The 25,849-nt window shown below is 42.2% G+C and overlaps 1 protein-coding gene and 1 pseudogene across 4 annotated transcripts in view; both read right to left on the bottom strand.

Annotated features, from left to right (window-relative positions):
* Positions 1–1,293: 1,293 nt before the first annotated feature.
* Positions 1,294–25,849, bottom strand: part of LOC132867684 (uncharacterized) — a 41,221-nt gene continuing 16,665 nt past the window's right edge. For 2 of the 4 annotated variants that reach the window (XM_060900690.1, XM_060900692.1), the window contains 13 exons: positions 7,121–7,182; positions 6,523–6,808; positions 6,075–6,299; positions 5,502–5,681; positions 5,248–5,395; positions 4,032–4,189; positions 3,792–3,935; positions 3,484–3,700; positions 3,278–3,394; positions 3,015–3,178; positions 2,706–2,909; positions 2,278–2,585; positions 1,294–2,165 (listed from right to left, as the gene is read on the bottom strand). In XM_060900690.1, coding sequence (XP_060756673.1) covers positions 1,531–2,165; positions 2,278–2,585; positions 2,706–2,909; positions 3,015–3,178; positions 3,278–3,394; positions 3,484–3,700; positions 3,792–3,935; positions 4,032–4,189; positions 5,248–5,395; positions 5,502–5,681; positions 6,075–6,299; positions 6,523–6,533 — 2,511 coding nt within the window. In that variant the 5' untranslated portion in view covers positions 6,534–6,808; positions 7,121–7,182 and the 3' untranslated portion in view covers positions 1,294–1,530. The remainder of the gene's footprint in view (positions 2,166–2,277; positions 2,586–2,705; positions 2,910–3,014; positions 3,179–3,277; positions 3,395–3,483; positions 3,701–3,791; positions 3,936–4,031; positions 4,190–5,247; positions 5,396–5,501; positions 5,682–6,074; positions 6,300–6,522; positions 6,809–7,120; positions 7,183–25,849) is intronic. The other 2 variants (XM_060900691.1, XM_060900693.1) reach the window with 1 other exon arrangement.
* Positions 8,870–8,988, bottom strand: LOC132868124 (5S ribosomal RNA; annotated as a pseudogene).

The raw sequence follows: 25,849 nt of genomic DNA, 5'->3' as shown, positions 1-25,849 counted from the left end.
TTCAAAAGTTAATGTAGAGCCCTGTAAATACTCTAATAAGACGCAGAGTAAATGAAACGCAGCAGACAGATATTTGTATTCGCATCACCACAGTTTACTAACATTGACATATTATAAAAGTACAGTAACAAGCAGTAGAATGTGGCTTTCTATAACTGTATTTACAGAAGGTACATTATATACATATCACACTTCCAGGTGAATATCTGTGGCAGTTGCATATTCCAATGAAAGCTTCTGGTTAGAGATGCAGATCACATTGTGTGTAGTCAAGTCAAGTTTATTTGTATAGCGCTTTTAACAATAAACATTGTCACGAAGCAGCTTTACAGAATTTGAACGACTTAAAACATGAGCTAATTTTATCCCTAATCTATGAACAAGCCTGTGGCGACTGTGGCAAGGATAAACTCCCCCAGACGACATGAGGAAGAAACCTCGAGAGGAACCGGATTCAAAAGGGAACCCATCCTCATTTGGGCAACAACAGACAGCATGACTATAATATTAACAGTTTTAACATGAAGTCAGTTTCGTTGATGTTATAAACTCTTCATTGATGGAAACTTGGGTGCAAAACTGTTCATGACAACTGCAGTCCTAAAGTTAGCAAGTCAACTGTAGTCCTCAGCCATAAAAGCATTACTGTAAGAGTCCAGAGCGTCCTCCAGGTGTGACTTTCAACTGTCCTCATGGGGCCATCCTCCACAGGAGCGATGCGATGAGACTCCAACCAGACACAAGGATGGATCAAGCAGGTCAGAGGAGCAGAAGAGGTCAGCATCTCGATCCCAGGACCGACATGTAACACAGAGGGACAGATTTGGGGGGAGGGAGAGAAAACAGGTTGTTAGGTATGCCCAATGTCACCTGAATAAGTGTAGGCAACAGGTCTTCTAGAAGAGACTAAAGAAAAAAAAAAAAAAAAACACTTGCTAGAGTGAGCAATACAAATGAATGAGAATGAGCATGTCTGCACAATTAATGTCTATGTCTAAAAATAAGTATCAAGTCTGCGTGGAAGGCTCGCAGAGACAAGAGTCCTGACATCAGGCATAATACACAACAATGGCATGTTAATATGGTTAAAAAATATCATGACCTGCTCTGGCTGGATGCTGGTTACATGTTGTTCAGCCATGAGAAACAGATGGTTGGAGATCCAAAGCAGGGACATTGTAGGCAGCAGGACAGAGGGGGGGAAAAAAAAAACATTTTAAATATCAACAAGGGGCAGGTAGAGAGAACACCTGAGTCCTGTTATCATACTGTCAAACAATACCAATACTTGCCTTGATTGGGCGATGGGTGCACACTCCTCAGCAATGAGACGGTTGGAAATATAGATCAGAGTGAGTGCAGGCAGATGCAGTGCAGGTTACTTTTCAGTGAGGCAGAGAGAAGATTCCCAGTTTATTGTCTTTGGATATGAATGGTGATGGGGCCCTTAGGGCTGGCCAAGACAATTCAGTTACATTTCACCGGGTCTGGGACATGCGACAGAATGTCTGACGGCCGATTCCCTGCAGGCTATGAGAGCCAGTCGAGGTCTCTACCCTCTCCACCAAAAGATTTCCTGTTGATTCCATAGTCAAACAGAACTTCCTCATTCACCAACAAAGTCCTGGTTGCAAGGAAAAGGATCACGTCCCTTTCCTCTCCATTAATTTTCACACTGAAGTACTTTGGCTTGATGTTGGCTTTCTTTTTGGAATGATTGATCAACCTGCCAATAGTCTGCATCCCAGGGTGGCAATCACAGGTGTCTGAGTGGGCGTCAATGCACATTGACTCTCCTTTTTTATTTTTGAAAAAGAAGACGTATCCAGTCTCCCTCTCAGTGTTGTTCCTGTGTATTTTCTGGCCCTCACTGAATGTGACAACAGTTCCATGGCAGTCACAGAGCACCTCGCCAGCCTCAAATATGCGGGTCGTAATGATTCCTCTGCCCTTCCCTTCAAACTCAGTGATGTGAAGTCCTCTCCACTGCTGTGTTTGCACCAATTTCTGTATCTGTGTGTTGTCCATGATACAGTCCTCAGATCCAGATGGTTTCCAGTTCTTAAGAACTTCATCGCTGATCTCGGCAGTCATCATCTTCCATCCCTGCTTTTTAACCCAAGCATCGACCCGCTCTTTTGTTGGCTTACGCCGACTGAATTGTGCTGTCAAAATAAACAAAAGTTTTGTTAGTCACGAATACAATAATTGAAATCTTTGAATCGTGCAATCATTTTTACTTGGAAATAATGTTGAGTAAGGCCAGTAAATACTCACAGCGGGTATGTTCTACACGCATTTCAAACTGCTTCTTCCCCCAGTAATTGTACAGCTTCCGCTGAAAGTCTTGAGACACAGTCCTACGTTCTTTCACTTCTGGCCTCTTCCCACTTAGTGTAACAGGGTGAGTTTGCAGGAGGATTTCAAATGCTTGAAAGAATTTGACCTTCTCATTGTCAGGGGGAAGCCTCGTCAGACTTATCACTGGCTGTTTGATGGATGAAGAAGGGACAGCGTAATGGTCACCACAGCTGGAGCTCTCCTCAGAAGACTTATGACTGGTACCTTCCCCAGAAGGCCCAGCACTACATAAAATAAATTAATGAGATTGTTAGAAAAACAGAAGACTTTCAGTGTGTCTAAATATAGATCATGGTGTGCTTGATTAAGTTTGCATTGTGTTGGCAAATATAAAACATGCTCACCTTGACACTTTACCCATGTTGCTCAATAGCTCAGAAGCCTTCACAATCAACTCAACCTGCTTCATGTGGTAATGCTTCTCGGCTGTTGTGTCTGAATGGGCCAGGTATTGGGAAAGCAATGACTTCTCTCCTTCTGTCAAGGTGGTACCTGCTGTCTCAAATACTCTACGCACCGTGTGGCTGTTCACTGACCAGAGATTGTATCTAAAAAGTTTGAACAGTATGTTAGAAATTTATCGAGACATCTCATCTGAGACAGGGATGAACGGCACATGAGGAAACATATAATAGGGGAAATGATTCGCTTACTTTGAGTGCAGCCGCAGCAGGTCATTTGATGGGTTGTGAATTTTCTTCCCTGTGGAGGAGACAAAGAACCTGTCTTTTGCATCCTCATCCTCCACATCTCTCTTGCGTTTCCTGATGGATCTAAGGAGATGTGGACGCACCCATCTGTAGTATGTATCAAACCACTGTTGGCAGAGGAAAAAGGGAATTAGGATTCATTTCTGCTGCTGGACACATTCTGACAGGTTCTTGCAGGAAATGTGATCTCACTGTGATGAACTTACGCGCTCCTCCTCCTCTGACAGGGCAAACACGACCACATGAGTTGATGAATTCTTGTGATGTTTTACCCCAATGATGAAATGCTGCCCTTCCAGTTTCCTGTTAACCCACTCAGTGACCTATGAAAAATGAGGATATCCCATTGATTAGTAAATGTAATGGCTAAACAGTCAGGGGAAATTTATCAATAAAGCACAGTAACACTCACAGTCATGTTCTCCACAATGCATGGTCGTTGGAGGTGTTTCAGGATGACGACAGCCTCAAGATAGTACACCACAAAGATGGACTCTGCATGCTCCAGCGGGCTAGAACAACTGTCAGACAGTTTATCCATAATTGCCAAAAAGTCTTGCTTGGCAGCCTCCAGAACAGCCCAGCACTCATGTGGAGTTAATTGATCTTTTTCAATCAACATATCATGCCTATGAGAAAACGCATCAATTGTATTAACAAATCATATTACAGCAGGCCAGTTCTGTAGTTTAATCCATTTACTTGGGAACAAACACTAACCTCTTTTGGGTGATCTCTTTGCTCACTAGCTTAGAGGTGGCTTTCTTCAGAGAATCAATGAAGTCCATAAAGTGCATGCACTCTGTATGGAGAGCCACGTCATCATCACTAAGGTTGGTTAGTGTAGTGTGGTAATGCAGGAATCTGTCAGAGGAAGTAGAGGGATTATGTACATGTAATAACCATTTACATTCATTGTCTACACTGTCGACATCATAAAAAAAAAAAACTGCTACCAACCTTTTCAAGCTCTTGAGGTAATTTTGCTGAGTTTGTTTTTTTAATTTTGCATCAGAGAGGTGACGTAGGTACTGTCGGAGTTTCTCTCTGTCATTGACAAACTGCAGGGATGGTGTCTTAGGGTTGACATAGTAGAGGTACCGAGAAACATTTTCAGCCTGAAAATGAAATAAACAATGTTAAATTACCTTCTAATCGTGACCGTTGCTTCTTGCTTCATCTTTTATGAACTTTCTCAGCGCTCAAATTAAGTGGTCTCGCAGTCTTGCCGTGACAGTTATTTCCTCTGTGCCAGAGTTGTTCATTAAGTCAGGGTTGCCCCGCGCGCAACTTGATTTTTGGGGCATACAAAATGATCCCTTTACAAGCGGCGCAGCACGGGCTTTAATATATGACGCGGTACGCGGTGGTCCGGATCACCGTATTTTCCATACAAAACGAGGGCATTAATTAATTATTTTTCCTGGATTGTGGTCCGGTTCACCGTATGCTGTATTATATTACGATATAAATAAAAACTTACCAAAATCATACTGTGTTTGGTCATTTAATACGAGTTTTTTTACAAAGTCGTACATTTATTTTTTCTCAAACCGGAAGAGAAATGCATGCGTAAAACACACGCGCAATAAAAGATACCAGTTCTAACGCATGTAAAAAAGCGGGAGCTGCCACGAGGGAAGTGAAAAATAATTTTACCAACTTTCGTCATTATGTCTCAGGGTGGTTATGAACAGCTTCTAAGGAATAAGAAAAAATGTGCTAGAGACTACAAAGCAACAGAAGAAAGGGCAAAGGAAAGAATTTATTCTAAATTAGGGGAAGAAGTAGCTGAAAATTTAAAATTTGTCTTCTGAACTTGGTGGTCCGGACCACACCTGAAAACGGCGTGGTCCGGACCACAACGGTAGTCCGGACCACCGCGTACCGCGTCATATGCTAGCTGAAATAAACAGCGGGTTGATTGACGTCCCGCCTGTGCGGCGCACGTGAGCAGCGCCTTAGTGACTAAGCTGGCATATATTAAAGCCCGTGCTGCGCCGCTTGTAAAGAGATCGTTTTGTATGCCCCAAAAATCAAGTTGCGCGTGGGGCAACCTGACTTTCTGAACAACTCTCGCACAGAGGAAATAACTGTCGCGGCGAGACCACTTAATTTGAGCGCTGCTTTCTAATTAACGTTTCTAATAAACACTGTGTGTAACGATGGTCCTCACCTCTTGTTTGTAATGGACATAGTTGAGATCTAATTCTAGGTGTTTGGCGAAGTCCTTCAGCAGTGGATGGTCCAGAGAATGCTTCTGATAAAGGCCCATCTCAAGCATGTTGTGCTTGGCCTTGTTGGAATAATTCACATCTCGGTCACTGCAACGTGGGATAAAACTTTTGTTATAATAGTGCATAATTATGATTTAATATGAGCCACACTGAAAAACACACATCAGATAAGTTGTGAAACTGAGACTCTCACCATGGAAACACCTCGCCACTGCTGGTAGATGCCAAGTCCCTGTCAAACTCTCCAGACGGCTCACCCTGGGGTCCAGTTACAGTTTCAGATTGCCGATGCCCGGTGGCTGGTTCGGCATTGGGCAGAGAGGGTGGGATTCTAGTCACAACCAAGTGATGACGCTCCAGCTCCTCAATCCATCTTTCAATAAGGAAAACAAAAAATACTTGAAAATGGTTAATGAACTAAAGTGTGTGAAATCAAACTAGTAAAAGGTGATTGTTTTCATACTCAAAACTATTTTTTATGCTTTCATCACTCACACACACACACACACACACACACACACACACACACACACACACACACACACACACACACACAGAGCTATCAACCAGAACAAAAGGAGAGCCATTAACCAAAACAAAAGCATTCTGCCCATTGGGGGAATGGGGAAATGTCAGCATTCTCCAAATTAGGTGCATTATCCTTACAGCCCCATTATCACCGCCCTCAGTCAGATGTAAATAGGTCGTTGATTATTCAATGTAAGGAATGGCAGATTAAACAAAAAGTACTGTGGAAGCCACCAACCTTTGGATAGGATTGCCATCAGCCAGTATTTGAGTAAGGACCACATAGTCAAAAGTCCTGCCATACTTCAGGAGATGGAAAACGTCATTCTTGGCCTTTTCGACCACCGTTTCAATGGCAGCTTCAGGGCTGTTTTTCATGCACGATCTGCGCAGATGACAAGACAGTGTTTCTTGGGTCCTAAAACAGACTGGGCAAAGCAAATGGTGCCTGCGTACAGGTTTCCTGGAAAAAGAAAAGAAAGGCATTAAGTAAATGTAATTAATATAGGAATAATAATAGGTTAATTCACAATAGGTTGATTAAAAAAAGGTGCATGAAAGGTACAAACAAGAAATACACAATTGGTTTTATTCAAAAGCTAAGCATATACTCTGAACATCACAAAAACAAAACTAGCTGCACCTATTTACAATACAATATCCAAGCAAGTATTAATGTTCCTTACTTTGAATCCATATCTCAGCAATGAGTGAAGCTCTGGACAAATTGAAGACAAAGAAGGTCAAACTCTGAGCACAAGACTCAAAGGCAAGTAGCAATTAAAATTGCTTTTGTGGTAAAGGAATAAAGCTTTTTCGTAGCAGCAGTAATGGAAATATCTTCTGCAGAATCTCCAGCAAAAGGCTCAAAGGCACGTAGCAATGACAATGAAATCTGGCAGAGTATTCAGCAGTCTCCAGCAGAACTTCAGGGTAGAGTGGCCTAGATTCTGCCTCTGGTATTTATACTTACTGAAATGCAAATGAGGGTGGGGCTATGTACAGGTTAGACCCTCCCATCAACCTGTGGTTTTCAACCAGGTTTGTTGAAAAACAATGTTTCAAACCATACATAACATACACTGGTCTCCACAAACGGTAAAACGCATTGTCTCACTTCGTGCATTTAAAATGACAATATGTATATCATTAGACCCTTAAAACCAAGAACTCAAAAATTAATTCGGGGATGGTTTAGCACTATTGCTGACCTTCCCTTCATATGAGAAAACTTAAAGCCACAAAACAGCATTTTATTCATAGAAGACATAAGAAAAGCCTCACCAGAAATCTTCAGACACCTGCTGAACAAAAGCCTGCTCTTCTTTTATTCAGAGAAGCCTTACCTAGGAAACCAAACAAAAAGACACAGGAGGATTTTTTTTTTTAAAAAGATGGTCAATAATGTTAACTCAAGCTCAAATGATGACGACATTGTGAAAAAGGCTGAGCTTACACACACAAAAGGGTGAAATAAAGCTTATTATAGCTTAAATCATTTATAAAACCCAGCTCAGAGAACTCTATGTTTACCCCCATAGCTCAGGCTTGGATAAAATGATTTACTGTATCCATAAACCATATTAAAGGGTACCTTAAGGCCTACCTCAGAGAACACTCTTGTTCATATAGCCCTTCAGAGATCTGAAATTAAGACAGCTTTAATAATGGCTATATTCTGCTGAGTTGTGAGACCTTAAGACATGCTGTATGTCTGACCTCCTTTACAGATCTTAAACTGCCTTGAACCCAACATATTAAAACACCAGAATAAAGCTTAGACTATGCCCTTTCCAACAATATCAGACTTGGGTGTATACCAACTCATAGTGCTGAGTAATTAGACAATATTTGTAGGCTTATTTATGGCATTTATGAAACCCAGCTCAGAGAACTCTTTGTTTACCCCCATAGCTCAGGATTGGATAAAATGATTTACTGTATTTTTAGACTTTGATGATATTATTGTAATAATAATAATAATAATAATTAGTAGTAGTAGTATTCAGTCTAACATATCTATTGCCTCTTTTCCACATTTCAGGATCTCTCTCTCTCTAGCCTGCTTTTCTCTCCGTCTCTCTCTCTCTCTCTGTTAAAGAGAGACAAGTTTTTGTTTTGACAGCTAAGGCGCAAGCTACAACCCCTCCCCCAGAGTCTAACAAAGAGAAAGCCATTAACAGAAGAGCTGGTCCGTGGGGGGTTGGGTTGCTTTGGGCACAGCTTTGGCCTAAGCTGTGACTGTGTCTCCTTGCAGGCCTTGGCAGGGGCAGAGAGATTGAGCCCATGTTTACATTAGACCGTATCAGCGGATCATCAGATTAACGTTTTTAAAACGATTAGTGCACACAGCAACGCCAATACACGATTTGCGTGCACACAGCAATACCAATACACGGATACGCTCGGCTCCGCAGGCATCCTGCGCTCCAAATCACTCCGCCCTGAACAGCGAGCGCCCTCTGGAGGGTGCGCACTCCGGCCTTGCGCAGCTCACAGAGCACGCGAGTGAAGTGAACAAGCTGTGATTCGGGACTGAGCCGCTGTGTGTGAGATCCCAGCGCACATCACTTACCACTTGCAAGTGGAAGGATGGCAAGCCTAAAGACAATCATAACTACACAATGGGCAGTATTTGCATCAGTATTTGCAGTATTTTCATACTTTTATACTCTTGAATGAAAGGTGATACAAGGCGGAAGTCCGCGCCGTTTTTCAGCAGTCGCGTCACATGACCAACGCCAGTGAATCAGGAAGGTGGATGTCACAGTGACATTGTCCAATGAGACGCCAGCTAGAGCTCAGCACAGCGTATCCATGTATTCTGAATGCTTACACAACACCGGAGCTGACACGATCTGGATTGAATACGTGGACGCTGGCGGATTCCCGTTTCCCGGCGTTTCCAGGCGGTTTAATGTAAACGGACAGTGCATCCGCGAAGAAAACGAGACAGATACAGTCTAATGTAAACGTAGCCTGAGGCAGGCAGACAGAAATTCAAACAGAAATCTGCAAGAAGGCAAAATAAAATGCATACAGTACCTGGGATTCCTAGGCAGTATCCCACTCAAGTCCTAACCAGGCCCAACTCTGTTTAGCTTCTGAGATCAGACAGGATCAGGCGTTGTCAGAGTGGTTTGGCCGTAAGCAACAGCTAGTTGGAAATGTGGCGTTTTTCAAGGCTTGGCTTGCCTTGTGCCACCCAGAGGGGAAATTCAAACAGATATCTGCAAGAAGGCAAAATAAAATGCTAACAGTACCTGGTATTCCTAGGCAGTCTCTCACTCAAGTACTAACCAGGCCCAACTCTGTTTAGCTTCTGAGATCAATTAGACAGATTTTTAAACAGATTAAGTAGAGTCTGCTTCTTTCAGCTGCTCCCATGAGCCATATACAGGGGTGATAGCGTTCCGGCGCCGCGCCGGATTTCCGGCGTACCGCCGCGCCGGAAAAAAAAAAAAAAAATCTAGTTCGCCCATTATCCTGTGTCATTCTGAGATGCGCAGATAGACAGTAAAGGGAATTCTGAATTCCCTTTACTGTCTATCTGCGCATCTCAGAATGACACAGGATAATGGGCGAACTAGATTTTTTTTTTTTTCCGGCGCCGCGGTACGCCGGAAATCCGGCGCGGCGCCGGAACGCTATCACCCCTGCATATATTTGATTTGGCATAGCTTCCCACCCCCAAACAACGGATACAATGTACTCAGGCTTGGGACTAGCACTAAATATGCACTGGCTTGTGCAACCCCAGTGGCTGGTTATTTTTACCTCATCTGCATGTCTTTGAACTGTGGAAGGAAACTGGAGCACCCAAAGGAATTCCACATATAACATGTAAACTCCACACAGAAAGGCCCCCGTTAGCCATGAAGTTCAAACCTGGAACCATTTTGCTGTGTGGCAACAGTGCGAACTACTACACCTCCACACCACTCTAACCCCTTTTCCACCAAATCAGTTCCAGGGCTGGTTCGGGGCCAGCGCCGGTGCTGGTTCACAACTCGTTCAACTTGCGAGACAGCTGAGAACCAGTTTGCTTTTCCATAGCTCGCGGTGCTAAGGGAAGCCACGTCATTACATCGCTGTATACGTCAGTTACGTCGTTGTATACGTCATTTCATCACTGTGTTTGCATAAACCTTGGCGCGAATATCGAAGCAAAAACATGGAAGAAGCAGCAGCAACAACAATAATAATAATTAAAGCCGCAAGCGGCCTCGACGGGCCCTCGCGCCAGCGGCCAAGGGGGGCGGGGGCATGCGTCCCTGCGAAAAACCTTCCACAGCTTCTTCGGCAAGAGACATTACTCCCACAATGGCGACAAAGCACAGAATTGGACACAGAGTACACGGTGCGCTGAGATGTTGTCATGGACAGAACATTTTATGCCATGGCTTTCCAACCAAATTAATGTATTTACCTCATCAGTCACCAAGCTAAAGCTACATAGGATTGTCTTCTGTTAGACATCTATTAGTCTGTGTGTAACGCTACAACACTTGCACCCGACTGCCTACCCATTCCCCACAAGTCATGTGTGTTAAAGGCAACCAAAACAACATACTCCTGGTGCCTCATGATTGTAAACACGTCTCCTGCAACTGCTACAGCGCAATGAGCGCCCCCAGTGGTGAAAGTGCACCAAATTTGGTACACATGTCAAGGGACCTATGAAGAGTTGTTGTGTCAAGTTTGATCAAGTTTGACCAATCAGAAGCCGAGATATAAATTGTTGCCTGAAAACAGCACCCCCAGTGGCAAAAGGTCACAAAATTTGGGAGATATGTCAGGTGACCTGTTAAGAGTGTGGTATCAAGTTTGATCAAGATTGAGTAAATAGAAGATGAGATATTGATTTTTGAAGAATAAATGTTTTGGTTTTTCCCATGTCAGTAGGTGGCGCTGTGCTATACATGAGCGATTATGAGTTGGAAAAATAAGTGTCTAGAACAGCAACGCACTATCACAACGTAGTGGTGTGAAGGAAAAGCATTATGGAATTATTTACCAAAAACCCGTTTTGGAGCAATTGCGTCGGCCAAAAACAGCGCCCCCCATGGACGAAAATTCCCAAAATGTGGTATACATGACATGGGAGGTAGAAAGAGGGTGGCCGTGAAGTTTGACCAAATTTGAGGAAAGATTGGAATTTATGCCCAAAAATAGCGCCCCCAGTGGCGAAATATCACAGAAAGTGGTTAACATGTCAGAAGCCCAATGAGTGATCTGCGTGTGAAGTATGAGCAGTTTTGAGCAAGTAGAAGATTTGTTATGAATTTTTAAGCATGTAAAATTTTGCATTGAAAATTGATTGACGTATAACTTCTGAACGGTTTATGCTACGTGAAAGGTATTGAGTAACTTTTGTCAGCCATGTCTGTAGATGAAGTGTATCAATTTTGGTGACATTCCTATGAACGGTCTAGGAGGAGTTGCGCCGTCTTCGTGGCCATGCATTTCGCACAAAAGTGAAATTACCTCACTTCCTGTTGGGCGTGGCTAATGCATTGGCATTACATTTTTGTCCGGCTTAGTGAGATACATATGCGTACCAAATGGCATGCCACTACTACAAACTACATGGCAACCAGGCTCCTTAATGCGGGAGGCCAAAATCACAACGAGTTAGGGGGCGCTATAGAGGCCCTGAGGCCCGCCTGGATCTGGGCTTCTGGTTCTCAGTAGCGGTGGCAGTCTAAGAAAAAGGAGCCAAATTTCGTGTGTTGTCGACCATGGCAAGCGCCCCAATAAGGGTCTTGTAAAGAGTTTGCTTGGCAAGTTTGACAAATCAGAAGCTGCAATATCATTATTGCCATAACCAGCACCCCCAGGGGCGAAAGTGCACAAAATTTGGCGTAGATGTCAGGTGAGCTATGAAGAGTTTGCGTATGAAGTTTGATGACAATTGAGTAAATAGAAGATGAGATATAGATTTTTGAAGAATAAATTTTTTGGTTTTTCCCATGTCAGTAGGTGGCGCTATGCTGTACATGAGCGATTATGAGTTGGAAAAATAAGTGTCTACAACAGCAATGCACTATCACAAGGTAGTGGTGTGAAGGAAAAGCATTATGGAATTATTTACCAAAAACCCGTTTTGGAGCAATTGCGTCGGCCAAAAACAGCGCCCCCCCCGGACGAAAATTTCCAAAACGTGGTGTACATGACATGGGAGGTAGTAAGAGGGTGGCCGTGAAGTTTGACCAAATTTGAGGAAAGATTGGAATTTTTGCCCAAAAATAGCGCCCCCAGTGGCGAAAAATCACAGAAATTGGGTAACATGTCAGAAGCCCAATGAGTGATTTGCCTGTCAAGTATGAGCAGTTTTGAGCAATCAGAAGATTTATGAATTTTTAAGCATGTAAAATTTTGCATCGAAAATTGATTGACGTATAACTTCTGAACGGTTTATCCTACGTGAAACGTATTTAGTAACTTTTGTCAGCCATGTCTGTAGATGATGTGTATCAATTTTGGTGACATTCCTATGAACGGTCTAGGAGGAGTTGAGCCGTCTTCGTGGCCATGCATTTCGCACAAAAGTGAAATTACCTCACTTCCTGTTGGGCGTGGCTAATGCATTGGCATTACATTTTTGTCCGGCTTAGTGAGATACATATGCGTACCAAATAGCATGCCACTACTACAAACTACATGGCACCCAGGCACCTTAATGCGGGAGGCCAAAATCACAACGACTTAGGGGGCGCTATAGAGGCCCTGAGCCCCGGCCAAGTTTGGGCTTCTGGTTCTGAGTAGCGGTGCCAATTCTCGGAACTGGCACCAAATTTCGTGCGTTTTCGCCCATGGCAAGTGCCCCGAAAATGGCCCAACAGCGGAGAAAAATAAAGAAGAAGAAGAAGACGGAAGAAGAAGAAGAAGAAGACGGAAGAATAATAATAGTGAACTCTTACAAGAACAATAGGGCCTTCGCCCATAGGGCTCGGGCCCTAATAATAGTGAACTCTTACAAGAACAATAGGGCCTTCGCCGCAAGCGCCCCGAAAATGGCCCAACAGCGGAGAAAAATAAAGAAGAAGACGGAAGAAGAAGAAGAAGACGGAAGAATAATAATAGTGAACTCTTACAAGAACAATAGGGCCTTCGCCCATAGGGCTCGGGCCCTAATAATGGATGACTTTGCGTTTGTACAGCTGCTGCTTCTTGTCGCTTAAAAATGGCGATCTTTCGCGGTCTTGTTATTGTTGTTGGTCTTAACAACTCCGCCCCCCCGCTGACGTAAGCGGTTCTTTCCTCTGGCCCAGCAGAGAGTTGGTGCTAGCCTGGAACCGTTTTTTCTGGCCCCAGAGCCAGTTCTTTGTCAGTGGAAACAGAAAACCCGGTTCCAAACTAAGCACTGGTCCCGAACCAGCCCTGGAACTGCTTTGGTGGAAAAGGGGCATCTGAAAGCTGCTCAGAATGTAGTGGTTCATTTTTGATAGCAACAGCTCTGACAGTATTTCCAGCTGCAAGCCCAAAAGTACTGGAACAGCAAGGCCAATTCTGTTGTGGGTTTTTTTGCCATACACTGAAGACATTTGCGTTTGAGGTCAAAAGTGGGTGGCACAGTGGTGTGGTGGTTAGCACCATCACGTCGCAGCAAGAAGGTTCTGGGTTTGAGCCCATTGGCGGAGGGGGCCATTCAGTGTGGAGTTTGCATGTTCTCCCCATGCCTGTGTGGGTTTCCTCTGGGTGCTCTGGGTACTTGGAAGGCTGTTCCATAACTGTGGGGCTTTGTAAGAAAAGGCTCTGCCCCCTGATGTAACCTTCACTATACGAGGTACCAGCAGATAGCCTGCACCTTTTGATCCAAGTAGGCGTGGCGGGTCATAGAGGACCAGAAGTTCACTCAGGTACTGTGGCGCGAGACCATTCAGTGCTTTAAAAGGTCAATAGTAGCATTTTATAATCGATACGAAATTTGATTGGGAGCCAATGCAGTGTGGATAAGACGGGTAGTCATATTTTCTAGTTCAAGTAAGAACTCTCGCTGCATTTTGAACTAACTGGAGCTTGTGTATGCACTTATTGGAACAGCCAGACAATAAGGCATTACAATAATCCAACCTGGAGGTAACAAAAGCATGAAATAGTTTTTTCCGCATCATATAGTGACATTACATTTCTTATCTTAGCAATATTTATGAGATGAAAGAAAGCTATCCAGGTAATGTTATCAATGTGATTTTCAAATGAAAGACTGGGGTCAATAATCACTCCGAGATCTTTTACTGCTGCACATGAAGAAACAGAAAGGCCATCCAGAGGTACTTTGTAATCAGAAAACTTACTTCTAGCTGCATGTGGTCTGAGTACAAGTACTTCAGTCTTGTCTGAGTTAAGCAGAAGGAAGTTAATAAGCATCCAGCGTCTAATGTCCTTCACACATTCCTCAATTCTATTAAGCTGGTGTCTCTCATCAGGTTTCGCAGAACCACACAACTGTGTCATCAGCATAACAGTAGAAACTAATACAATGTTTACGAATAATATCACTCAGTGGACCCAAATCAGAACCTTGCAGAACACCAAACTTTACCTCAGCATGTCTAGAAAAATCACCATTTACATTAACATACTGATAGCGATCAGTTAAATAAGAGCTGAGCCAGGAGAGGGCCGTTCCCTTAACTCCCACAACATTTTCTAGTCTATCCAGAAGAATGGAATGATCAATGGTATCAAATGCTGTACGAAGGTCAAGCAACACAAGCAGCGAGACACAGCCCTGATCAGACGCCAACAGTAGGTCATTTACTACTTTAACCAGTGCTGTTTCTGTGCTATGATGAGGTCGAAATCCTGACTGATACATGTCATGGATATTATTCCTATGTAAATATGAGCATAACCGCTGTGCCACAGCTTTTTCAAGGATCTTGGAGATAAAGGGGAAGTTTGATATTGGACAGCTGACAGGGATCGAGGTCAGGTTTTTTTTTAATCAGGGGTTTGATAACTGCTAGTTTAAAGGATTTAGGTACATAGCCAATCCTAAGAGAATAATTTATTATGAGTGGCTCAATTACTTCAGGTATTATCGGTTTGAATAAACGTGTAGGTAAGGGATCTAGTACACAAGTTGAGGCTTTTGATGTGGAGATTAATGAAAGTAATTCAGTTTCTCTAAGGGGAGTAAAACATTCTAACTGCTGATCTGATAGTTGTATTGTTAACTACAGGGTCACTTACATTGTCTGACCTTAAATTAGTAGTTTTAATTTTTTGCTGGATATTTTCAATTTTGTCATTAAAGAAATTCATGAAATCGTTGTTACTACAGGGCTCGAAATTCGCAGTGGTCCGGTCGCCCGAGGCGACTTAATTTGTCATTTGGAGGGTAATTCCTGTCACTAGCCAGCCCGGCTGGCTAGTTGAAAATAAAAAATATGAAGCGAAGATTCAGACTAGGGCTGTGCGATATATCGAATATACTCGATATATCTCCGAAAATTCTGTGCGAGATACATAAAATTATTATATCGTAACTATCGAGTATTTTATGGTCATCTGCCGACTTGCGTTTGTTTCGTGTTTGTTGCGTTTGTTTAAAACATTTTCCAGTGGTTTTCTCCCTGTCCCTCAAGCAGTAACGTGAGAGGCTGCCTAAGGGTAAAAAAAAAAAAAAAAAAAAAAAAAAACACAATATGTCACGCACTCGCCAACCAATCCCGGGCGACATCTAGGTGCTGAAAGGAACTTGCGGGAAGATTTTCTAGTTTCGGTTTACAGCGCTGACTCAGTTCGTGCAATCGCTGGTGTTGCATAGGCTACCGTGTAAGCTCTGTCAATTTCAGCGACAAATTAAAAATGGAAGTGGACGAATTGGTTCCTAAAAGAACTAGTAAGGGGTCAGTCATCTGGCATTTTTTTTGGATATCGCAAGGAGGACGTGGAACAGCAAATGCCAATTTGTAAAAGTGTGCAAGAAAAACCTGTCATCACACCTGTCAGCACTACAAATATGTTCCATCACCTGAAAACTCACCCAGTACAGTATGAAGAGTCTCTTAAACTCCAAACTACTTGCCCACGAGCTAAAACCCCCCCACAAGCTAAACAAATGACCATAGCGGCCTCGTTCTCCAAAGCCACCCCATATGTTGCAATTTTCAAGATTGTTTTTTCAGTTTGTGCGACATCTTTGTTGAATAAAAATAGTCTTATTTCAACTCAGTTGTGATTAATCACGAACATGAAAATTTAAAATGTGTTGTTGAAAACCACTTGTAAAGTTAATCAAGAATATTATTTAATCTGCAGGGATTGTAGTGAAAACAGTAAAGAGTAAAAGTTAGATTTCATGGGGTCCTTTAGAGGAGACTTCAATATATCGTATATCGTGAAATGGAGAAAATGTATCGGGATATTCATTTTTTTCCCCATATCACACAGCCCTAATTCAGACACACTGTCAACTAAAGCCGCCACATATCAAGTGTGTGCCATGTCTGCGTTAATCAATGTGTTTATCGGCAGGACAGAAAATACCGAAGAATTCCGAATCACATCGTGTACGAGTCAGGCTGTCGGTTTTTTCACTACTGCACACGCATATAACACATCTCGTTGAATATCGCAGTAATCACATTATCAAATTCAATAGATGTGGCCACATTATCGCCCATTTATTGTTTTCATCTACATCTGCCAAAGCTACGTTGCGATGTGGAATTTTCTGAAAGGTGTACAGAAACCACCACAGACGGGGACAAGGCGACCTTGGTCTGAAGAGGAGAAAAAGACCGCCGATAAAGTGTACGAGAAGGAGAAATGACAAAGGACTTATAAGCAAACGTGGGAGCAGGGTAGGCCTTGGCTGCGATACGATTTTTATGGAATAATTAATTTTTTTCAAGTTGATTCCTAGTCAAGATGAAGCTCCTAATGCTTTCTCTCTCATAAATGGTTAAATACAGAAAGCATGTTGGACATATTTTGGGTGCTATAGTCATGATAGTATTGCCGCTTTTCCACTACAAATGCGGCTGAGTCGGGCTGAGCCGTGCCGTGCTGAGTTGGGCTGAGTCGAGCTGAGCGGGGCTATTGGAGTTGCATTTCGACTACAACCGCGCTGAACCGTGCTGGCTGGAAGTGGGTGGACACATTGGGTGGAGTTAGCGAAAGTGGGTGGACGTCACGTGATGTCGTTAGGCGGTGCAAACAGTGACATCAGTGATCTTTTAAGCGGTAGTCTTGTGAGACTACCGCTTAAAAGATCACTGATGTCACTGTAAACACGGAGAGTAAACAATAAACATGGAGGACATGGAGTCGTTAGTGTTGCTGGTCTTGGTGCTGTGGCTTGTTGTCACCGACAACGCCAACAGATACTGGCAAGAGCGTATAGATGAGGCGAGGCGCATAAGGCTCCAGAAATTCTTGTAATAATTCTTCTTCTTCCGGGTTTATGGTGTTTACAGATCCCAGCGTGCTCGCGGGGCGTGTGTGGGCATGTGAGGACACTCCTCCTCACCAATCAGTGCACAGGGGAGTGTCTGTTCATGCCCCCAGCCTCACTCAGCTCGGTTTGGCTCGCTTCAGCCCCACTCCAAAACCGTGCGAGTTTTGGGTGCTAAGCAGGGCTGAAGCGAGCCGAGTCGTGCTGTTTTGAGATAGTCGAAACGCGAGCCGTGTCGGGCTGAAGCGAGCTGAAAAAGGGTAGTGGAAAAGGGCCATAAGTATATTTGTTTTCGATACTCATACACCAAGTTGCCAAGTTTTCCAATACAGTGGGGCAAAAAAGTATTTAGTCAGCCACCAATTGTGCAAGTTCTCCCACTTAAAAAGATGAGAGGCGCCTGTAATTTTCATCATAGGTACACCAACTATGAGAGACAGAATGGGGGGAAAGAATCCAGGAAATCACATTGTAGGATTTTTAATGAATTAATTGGTAAATTCCTCAGTAAAATAAGTACCGTATTTTCCGGACTATACGTCGCTCCGGAGTTTAAGTCGCATCAGCCAAAAAATGCATTATGAAGACGAAAAAAACATATATACGTCGCACCGGACTATAAGTCGCACTTTTCTGAAGGGTTATTCTATCCATAGAATCTGTGATTCTATCTGATAAGCGGCGCGTGGTTACTGCCCGACTGCATTGTTTATTTAATAAACGAACAGCTGAGCAGTGATAACGTGCCCTTTGCCCTGTAAGTAGCCTAGTCTGATTATTTTAAATATCTACTACTATCTTTAATACTATCACTATTGTTATTACTAATAGCCTATATTATTATAACTAATATTAGTAGCCTATTACTGATGCATTAATAAGTTTGCTTTTAGAATATTTTTACCGGTAGGGCTTATTATCGCCCCATGGCTCTTTCATCTGTGTTATTAAAGCTGTAGTCATCATCGAGGAGCGTCATTCTTCATTTTTGGCGAATTTTATTTCATCAAATCAGAGGTCAAGTAGGCTATAGGTATATCATCTCCAAAGACAGGTACGGTAGTAAAAACAACCGTCTAGTGAAAAAAAAAAAAAAAAAAAAACAACCGCTTTTAAATCCCCTACTTAAATCCTTAAAATGAGTCATTTAACTCATGTCTTGTGTGATCTGATCTCCAATGGTGAAATAAACCGGTTGTGATGAGTACAGGGTCATTCCACGCCAAACGTCCGAATGCTCCCGCTCGACCATCTCAGATTTACCTGAAAAAATTCCACGAGGTTCACACACTTCCCAATAGGAAAAGTCCCAAATTTCAGCTCCCAACTCATTATAGTTTTGTCATAAAAAAATATTTAGGCAGCTAACCCCAGACACGTTTTCAGCAGAGTTTTCTAGGGAGCCACTTTCACATTGCTGTATCTAGAAAACTATTTGAGCTAGGTCTTTCAAATTTTCAAGGGCTAATATCTGGCTAAAGTACTCGTAGTATATGGAGTTTTACACGTGCTTTCGGTTTATCATAGCGTTCTGGCAGCTTGAATTTGCTCAAAAATTCAACTCTTCAAATCTGGCAGCATATTTGAAGGACTGTTGAAAGTGTAATATTAAAGATAGAGGCTTGATATTGCACATGCACCTTACCACACATGCTGTGTACTTTGTATTCAAAAACTGTCCCTCTGTGAAGCATGGTCTAGAAGATATTAAGGTTTAAAAATTGGAAAAAATAATTTGGTGCCATTTTTGGCATGGTATAGCAAAAAAATGATAGGTCCCACCAACATAAAATTGGCTGTTTTTGAAAGATTAGATGTATGTTTCTAACATATCCAAAAATTGTGATGGTGTTTTGCCTTAATGTTGCAAAATGATTTTTTGAAAATGAGGTGTTTGCATATATACACAGCATTCATGGCCTATGAAGGCACTTCCAGATGCTAAGAACACGCCATGAATTTATTTTGCACAGCTTAAACTTAAAATGCTTCATTTGATTCATGGTAAAGTACACTAGAAGGATAGCCTATATGCCATTTTTAGGTATTGCAATATTGGAACTCCAATATTGGTGAAAACTGAAACTTGTCACAAACCATTACATATCTGTTGTACCATGATTTAAAAGAAAAAAAACAAAAACAAAAAAAACTGTATGCATTGGCTACTTAGGGAAAGCTATTGTAAATTATCTGAACTCTTTAATGAATCTTTCAGATGCTTCGATGTCACATTCCTGAATTGTATATAGACATCCAGTTGTAGTTCTAGGAGCATCTATTTTAGAGATGATGTGTTGCACAGGTACCCAGCACAAATCTTCTCTCATTGGCCAGAAGAAACTTTTTGCTGGGCCATGTGGATGCATAAATTGTATCTGAACATCTTGCTGATCTTCAGATGTCTCTCTGATGCTTCCAACCCACCAGTGATGGTCATAAACACAGGTTATATATTGGCCAGGTGTCATGTCACTGATCTGGAGGCCATGTGAAAACTCAATATGTTCTCTCATAGTTGACCAAAAATCCAGCAATTCCAGACACTCTGCTGACCTCAATTGTTGTGGCATTGACTGGCTTGAAACAGTGATTATCTCTAGTACCTGGCACCGTGAATGCCTTTGCGAATCTGCTTTCCAGCTTGTCAGCCATGGACTTTACACTTTCTTTGCTTATCCACATAAATTTCACCCCTAGGATGTTTTTTTCCACCCATTTGAAGAGGTCTTCAGGGGTTAGGATGTGGTTTGTATCAGTGGCCTGCAGACTCGCTCTTGCAGCCTCTCGCTTTACTGTGCCACCTATTCCATCACATGGTGACTTACTGTGTGATGTTCCAAAGAAGTTCCATTCCGCAGAAACACCGAAGTCTGATGAGTGATAAAGCAGATTGATAAAGCTTTTGCGGTTTTTATAATGAGCAGCAGCTCCATCACTGAAATAGTGAATGGTCTTCAAAGTGGGCAGCAACTTCTTCACTTCGGGTATAACACTGCACAGAAAAGTGTACACAGCTTCTGTATCATGCTTAAGACAATCACTCACTATGCACATACTTGAACATTTAAGCTGGTCATCCTCCGTGTAGTAGATCACAAAAGGATGCAGGGTACACTGGGAGTTATCCCAGTGGTAACCCTGGGCGGCGTCTTGAACAATAAAAGAGTAATTCTCAGCAAGGTCAAGAAGTATGATGCATTCATCTGAGTGCAGTTCTTCCTTCAGTTGGCATAAACGATGACTTTGATGCTTTGCAATAAAGTGATGAACCGACAGTTGGTTTACTTTTTCCATGAGCAAATCCAGGTAGTCTTCTGTTGATGGTGTAGTCCAAAAGAGTTGTTCTGTCAGTTGTCACCCACTGCTTGAAGCTAATGTTGTCTACATCATCACTTACTTTGTCATTCAAAAAGTGTTCTAGATTTGTGGATCCTGGGCACTCTTCACACCTGTGTAACATGCATTCCATGTTCTGTGTGGAACACACAAGATGGTTCAGGAGATCTGTGTGGGTGATTTTCTCTGCTTGGTTTTCAGTTGGGAAAGCAGAAAGCATTAGCTTCACATTCTGGTGGTACACACAAACACAAACAGAATGTGTCCCTCTAGCACCTACAGTTATGCACTCCTTGGGACGGAGTGAGCAAAATTTGGAGATTCCTATCTTCAGGTCAGGGTTTGATTGCTTGAATAGCTGGAAGGCTTCATTCAGATTCATTACAATTAATCTTTTTTGCTTGTGTACTCTCTTGTCTCCTTCTTTGACACTCTTAAAATCTTTTTTACCAGGCAGTGGTCTAGAAATATCATCCTGGTGAAAAAATGCAATAACTTTGTTTACAGTGTCTGTACTCAGTGGTCTTCCTATTGAGGGTGTGATGACAGGCAAAATACCATGTTCTAAGCGCAGATCTCTTGCTCGTCTGACTAGACGCTCACTAACACCAAATTCATCAATGGTCTTTGCAATACTCCAGCTTTGTGGTACCAAAGTTAATAACTTGATCTGCTCCTGCTTTCCAGTCGTGATTGATAACTTTTGCTTCAAAGCTGTGACAAGATAGCCAACATCACTCACATCAGCAGATGATGTGGTCATCATAGGAGCAGCCCATGATGTTGAAGGGACTGCAGCACACCAATGTAGCATTTCCTTGGTCTTGTGGCCAACTTCTTCAACCTTTCTCTTAATGTACGCTTCCTTATCCCTGGGACTGACTCGTGAGATTTTACATGGGGGAAGTCCAATAGCAGTGAAGCACTTATCCAATTGGTCTTTTATGTCTTCCTGTTGTACATAGTCAACATGATCATGATCAACATGCTCTTGCAATGGAACTTTGACTGACACTTTATACATATGCTTCTTGCACTGCATGCATACTTTCATTCCAGCCTTTACAGATGTCCTTCCAATGGCCTCTGCTTGGGACAGAGAGATGATGCGAAGATTTTTTTTCATAGGTCTTGCATGTAAGCCCTATGGGTTGCTGCAGTTTTTTTGTAGAGAAGAGTAACAATCCAGGTTTATTTTCTTATGGTACAAACATATAGTTGCATCAGGTGGTACATCATCCTGCAGACTACACCTGTGCTTCAGGAGCATTTGGTCATCTTTTGACAGAGAAGTGATGGATACCAGTTGTCTTGGTCTGAAACAATAGAAGCATAACATGTCAAAATGATGGTCAATCAGCAAAGTTGCAAGAAAAGTATTAATGTAAAGTAAGTATTAAAGTAGTTAGACTTACATTGCATAACTCTTGGTGTAATCCAACCTGTGGCAGTCTTCAGCACATCCCAACACAGCTCCAATAAAACATGGAGCCAAAGATGCCATCTTGAAAACTGTGAGCCTGCTCATTCTAGTCATTTAAATAGTCAATCTGATTGCAAGTGGCTCGTTCTAAATACAGGTGTGAAGATTTACTAGAGTGCCTTGGAATCTGATTGACGTGGGGATGGTATGAGACACTTGCATCCACATTATGTTCTGCAGTGTGCATGCTCAATTTGACACATTTCTGTTTCTATACCTAATGATTACATATAAGTTGACCTTCAAATATAGTTTATCATGAATCAAATGAAGCATTTTATTGAGTTTAAGCTGTATGTAATGAATTTAAGGCGTTCTCTTAGCATCTGGAAGTGCCTTCATAGACCATGAATGCTGTGTATGTGTGCAAACACCTCATTTTCAAAAAATCATTTTGCAACATTAAGGCAAAACACCATCACAATTTTTGGATATGTTAGAAACATGTATCTAATCTTTCAAAAACAGCCAATTTTATGTTGGTGGGACCTATCATTTTTTTGCTATACCATGCCAAAAATGGCACCAAATTATTTTTTCCAATATTTAAACCTTAATATCTTCTAGACTATGCTTCACAGAGGGACAGTTTTTGAATACAAAGTACACAGCATTTGTGGGAAGGTGCATGTGCAATATCAAGCCTCTGTCTTTAACATTATACTTTCAACAGTCCTTCAAATATGCTGCCAGATTTGAAGAGTTGAATTTTCGAGCAAATTCAAGCCGCCAGAACGCTATGATAAACCAAAAGCACATGTGTAAAAGTCCATCTACTACAAGTACTTTAGCCAGACAGTAGCCCTTGGAAATTTGAAAGGCCTAGCTCAAATAGTTTTCTAGATACAACAATGTGAAAGTGGCTCCCTAGAAAACTCTGCTGAAAACGTGTCTGGGGTTAGCTGCCTAAATATTTTTTTATGACAAAACTATAATGAGTTGGGAGCTGAAATTTGGGACTTTTCCTATTGGGAAGTGCGTGAACCTCGTGGAATTTTTTTCAGGTAAATCTGAGATGGTCGAGCGGGAGCATTCGGACGTTTGGCGTGGAATGACCCTATGTTATTTTAGAAGATAAATGTAATATATAATTTAATATATAGACTAATAAAAATTAATATTTTATAATATATCACAACATATTACTGTCTGTAACTGTTTGTCACTAAAGCGTTTTCTAAGATCATAATGTCTGATATTATTATTATTATTTTACACACACAATAAGCGCATGTACGTAAAGTTATAGTAAACCATCCCCCACCTTTTTTTTTTTTTTTTGAGTCGCCGGACCCACCCACCTCCTGCGTTCTGGGACCTCCCACTTCACAAATTAAGCACTGCCTAAAATCACTACATAACTTATTTAAATAACTATAGGCCTATCATTAATAATAAAAAACACAGGTCAAATCAAGTTTATCAAGCTGATGATTTCACTCCAAATCAGCAAATCCATTGAATTCCTCATCCTCGGTGTCGCTTCTGAACAATTCCGCCTCCAGCGGCAGATGAAGCGCCGTTTCCTCTTCTTCTGCGTGGCTGTCATCAGACTTGGCATCAGCTCCAGTTATTACGCGGTGGAAAAAAAAAACCCCACACACATATATACGTCGCACCGGAGTACAAGTCGCATGGCCAGCCGAACCATGAAAAAAAGTGCGACTTATAGTCCAAAAAATACGGTATTTGGTCACCTACAAACAAGCAAGATTTCTGGCTCTCACAGACCTGTAACAACTTCTTTAAGAGGCTCCTGTCCTCCACTCGTTACCTGTATTAATGGCACCTGTTTGAACTTGTTATCAGTATAAAAGACACCTGTCCACAACCTCAAACAGGTCACACTCCAAACTCCACTATGGCCAAGACCAAAGAGCTGTCAAAGGACACCAGAAACAAAATTATAGACTTGCACCAGGCTGGGAAGACTGAATCTGCAATAGGTAAGCAGCTTGGGCCATTATTAAAAAATGTTCTGTTTCCGGTCCACCGGCCGGGTGAGTGCCGTTTGTGCGGGTGAAATTTTTTTTTTAACGCCGGTTTTTCGACATTTTTTTTCAGGCTCGTAAATCTAAACTCGAACTTGACATTTACGCATTCCCAGCGCTTTCCACTAAGGCTCATACTGCCTCCGCCGAGCGCGCGCGCGGCACCGCATGTCGGGGCCGCGGATACTCTCCCCTGATCAACGAAGTCGGCGGGGAATTTGTGGCTATTATCGGTACAAACAGCGCGAATCACAACTTAAATGAGTGCGGTTCAGTTTGACATTATTGTCAGTCCGTTAGATAAACATTTAATTTTTTTTAAATAAAAAATTAATATTTAGAGCCTGTGGGCTACAAAAATAGTCATTAAAGTAGCCGGCTGGACTTAATTGCGTGGCCGCAGCCGGCGCTTGTGGAAAGCCCTGTCGAATCAGCTCTGCGCATGCGCCGTGCGGCACAAAAAAATGGCAGCCACCATGAAGGAAGGAGATCCGGAGTTTTCAAACATTTGCTTAAGTGTGAAATCGCAAAATGGTATTCTAGCAAACAACAAAATAGTAAAGATTCAGAAAAACAATTCAGTGATCATTTTAATAGTGTAATTTCATCCGAACTCGGCCTAACGGTCGATTTAGAACTACAAAAAGTCCATGTGTCGGACATTTTAAGTACCTTTGTAAAAGTTTTGCAAATGTTGCAGTCAGCATTTAAAATGCTAACTTAAAGTTTTTGTACAAGTTTGTTGATTAAACTGTCATTGTATTAAATGTGTCTGCTTTTGTCATAAAGTACTGAAAGAAAAAACACACAGCATTGCAATTTCTTATCCATCCATATACAATAAAAAATAAAATAAAAAAAAATCCCTCCCTCCCGGCTGAATTTTTTTGCTCACCCGGTGGACAGGAAACGGATTTTTTTTTAAGGATGGCCTTGGTGTGAAGAAATCAACTGTGGGAGCAATTATTAGAAAATGGAAGACATACAAGACCACTGATAATCTCCCTCGATCTGGGGCTCCACGCAAGATCTCACCCGTGGGGTCAAAATGATCACAAGAACGGTGAGCAAAAATCCCAGAACCACACGGGGGGACCTAGTGAATGACCTGCAGAGAGCTGGGACCAAAGTAACAAAAGGCTACCATCAGTAATGCACTACGCCGCCAGGGACTCAAATCCTGCAGTGCCAGACGTGTCCCCCTGCTTAAGCCAGTACATGTCCAAGCCCGTCTGAAGTTTGCTAGAGAGCATTTGGATGATCCAGAAGAGGATTGGGAGAATGTCATATGGTCAGATGAAACCAAAACAGAACTTTTTGGTAAAAACTCAACTTGTCGTGTTTGGAGGAGAAAGAATGCTGAGTTGTATCCAAAGAACACCATACCTACTGTGAAGCATGGGGGTGGAAACATCATGCTTTGGGGCTGTTTTTCTGCAAAGGGACCAGGACAACTGATCCGTGTAAAGGAAAGAATGAATGGGGCCATACATCATGAGATTTTGAGTGAAAACCTCCTTCCATCAGCAAGGGCATTGAAGGCAGGGTGTCTACAGGTTTGTCCAAGTTAAATTTAAGACTTAAGACCATGTTCCAAAAAAAATTAAGACCAAATCTAAAAAGTCACGCAAAAACGCACTCTTTTGGGGAAAAAAAAAGCTATATAATTTAAATGTAACTTATTGTTCTTGTAAACATTCACCAGAAAACACTATTCTAGTAGAAGTTAGGGGTGTCACGATTCGGTCCGGTTCATCGAAAATCGAATCGGTAGCAGTACGATTCGATTT

This window comes from Neoarius graeffei, chromosome 19 (assembly GCF_027579695.1).
Source record: "Neoarius graeffei isolate fNeoGra1 chromosome 19, fNeoGra1.pri, whole genome shotgun sequence".
In the NCBI taxonomy this organism is placed as follows: domain Eukaryota; kingdom Metazoa; phylum Chordata; class Actinopteri; order Siluriformes; family Ariidae; genus Neoarius; species Neoarius graeffei.
Note: the sequence above shows the minus strand (reverse complement) of the source record. Positions and strands in the feature narration are given on the sequence as shown.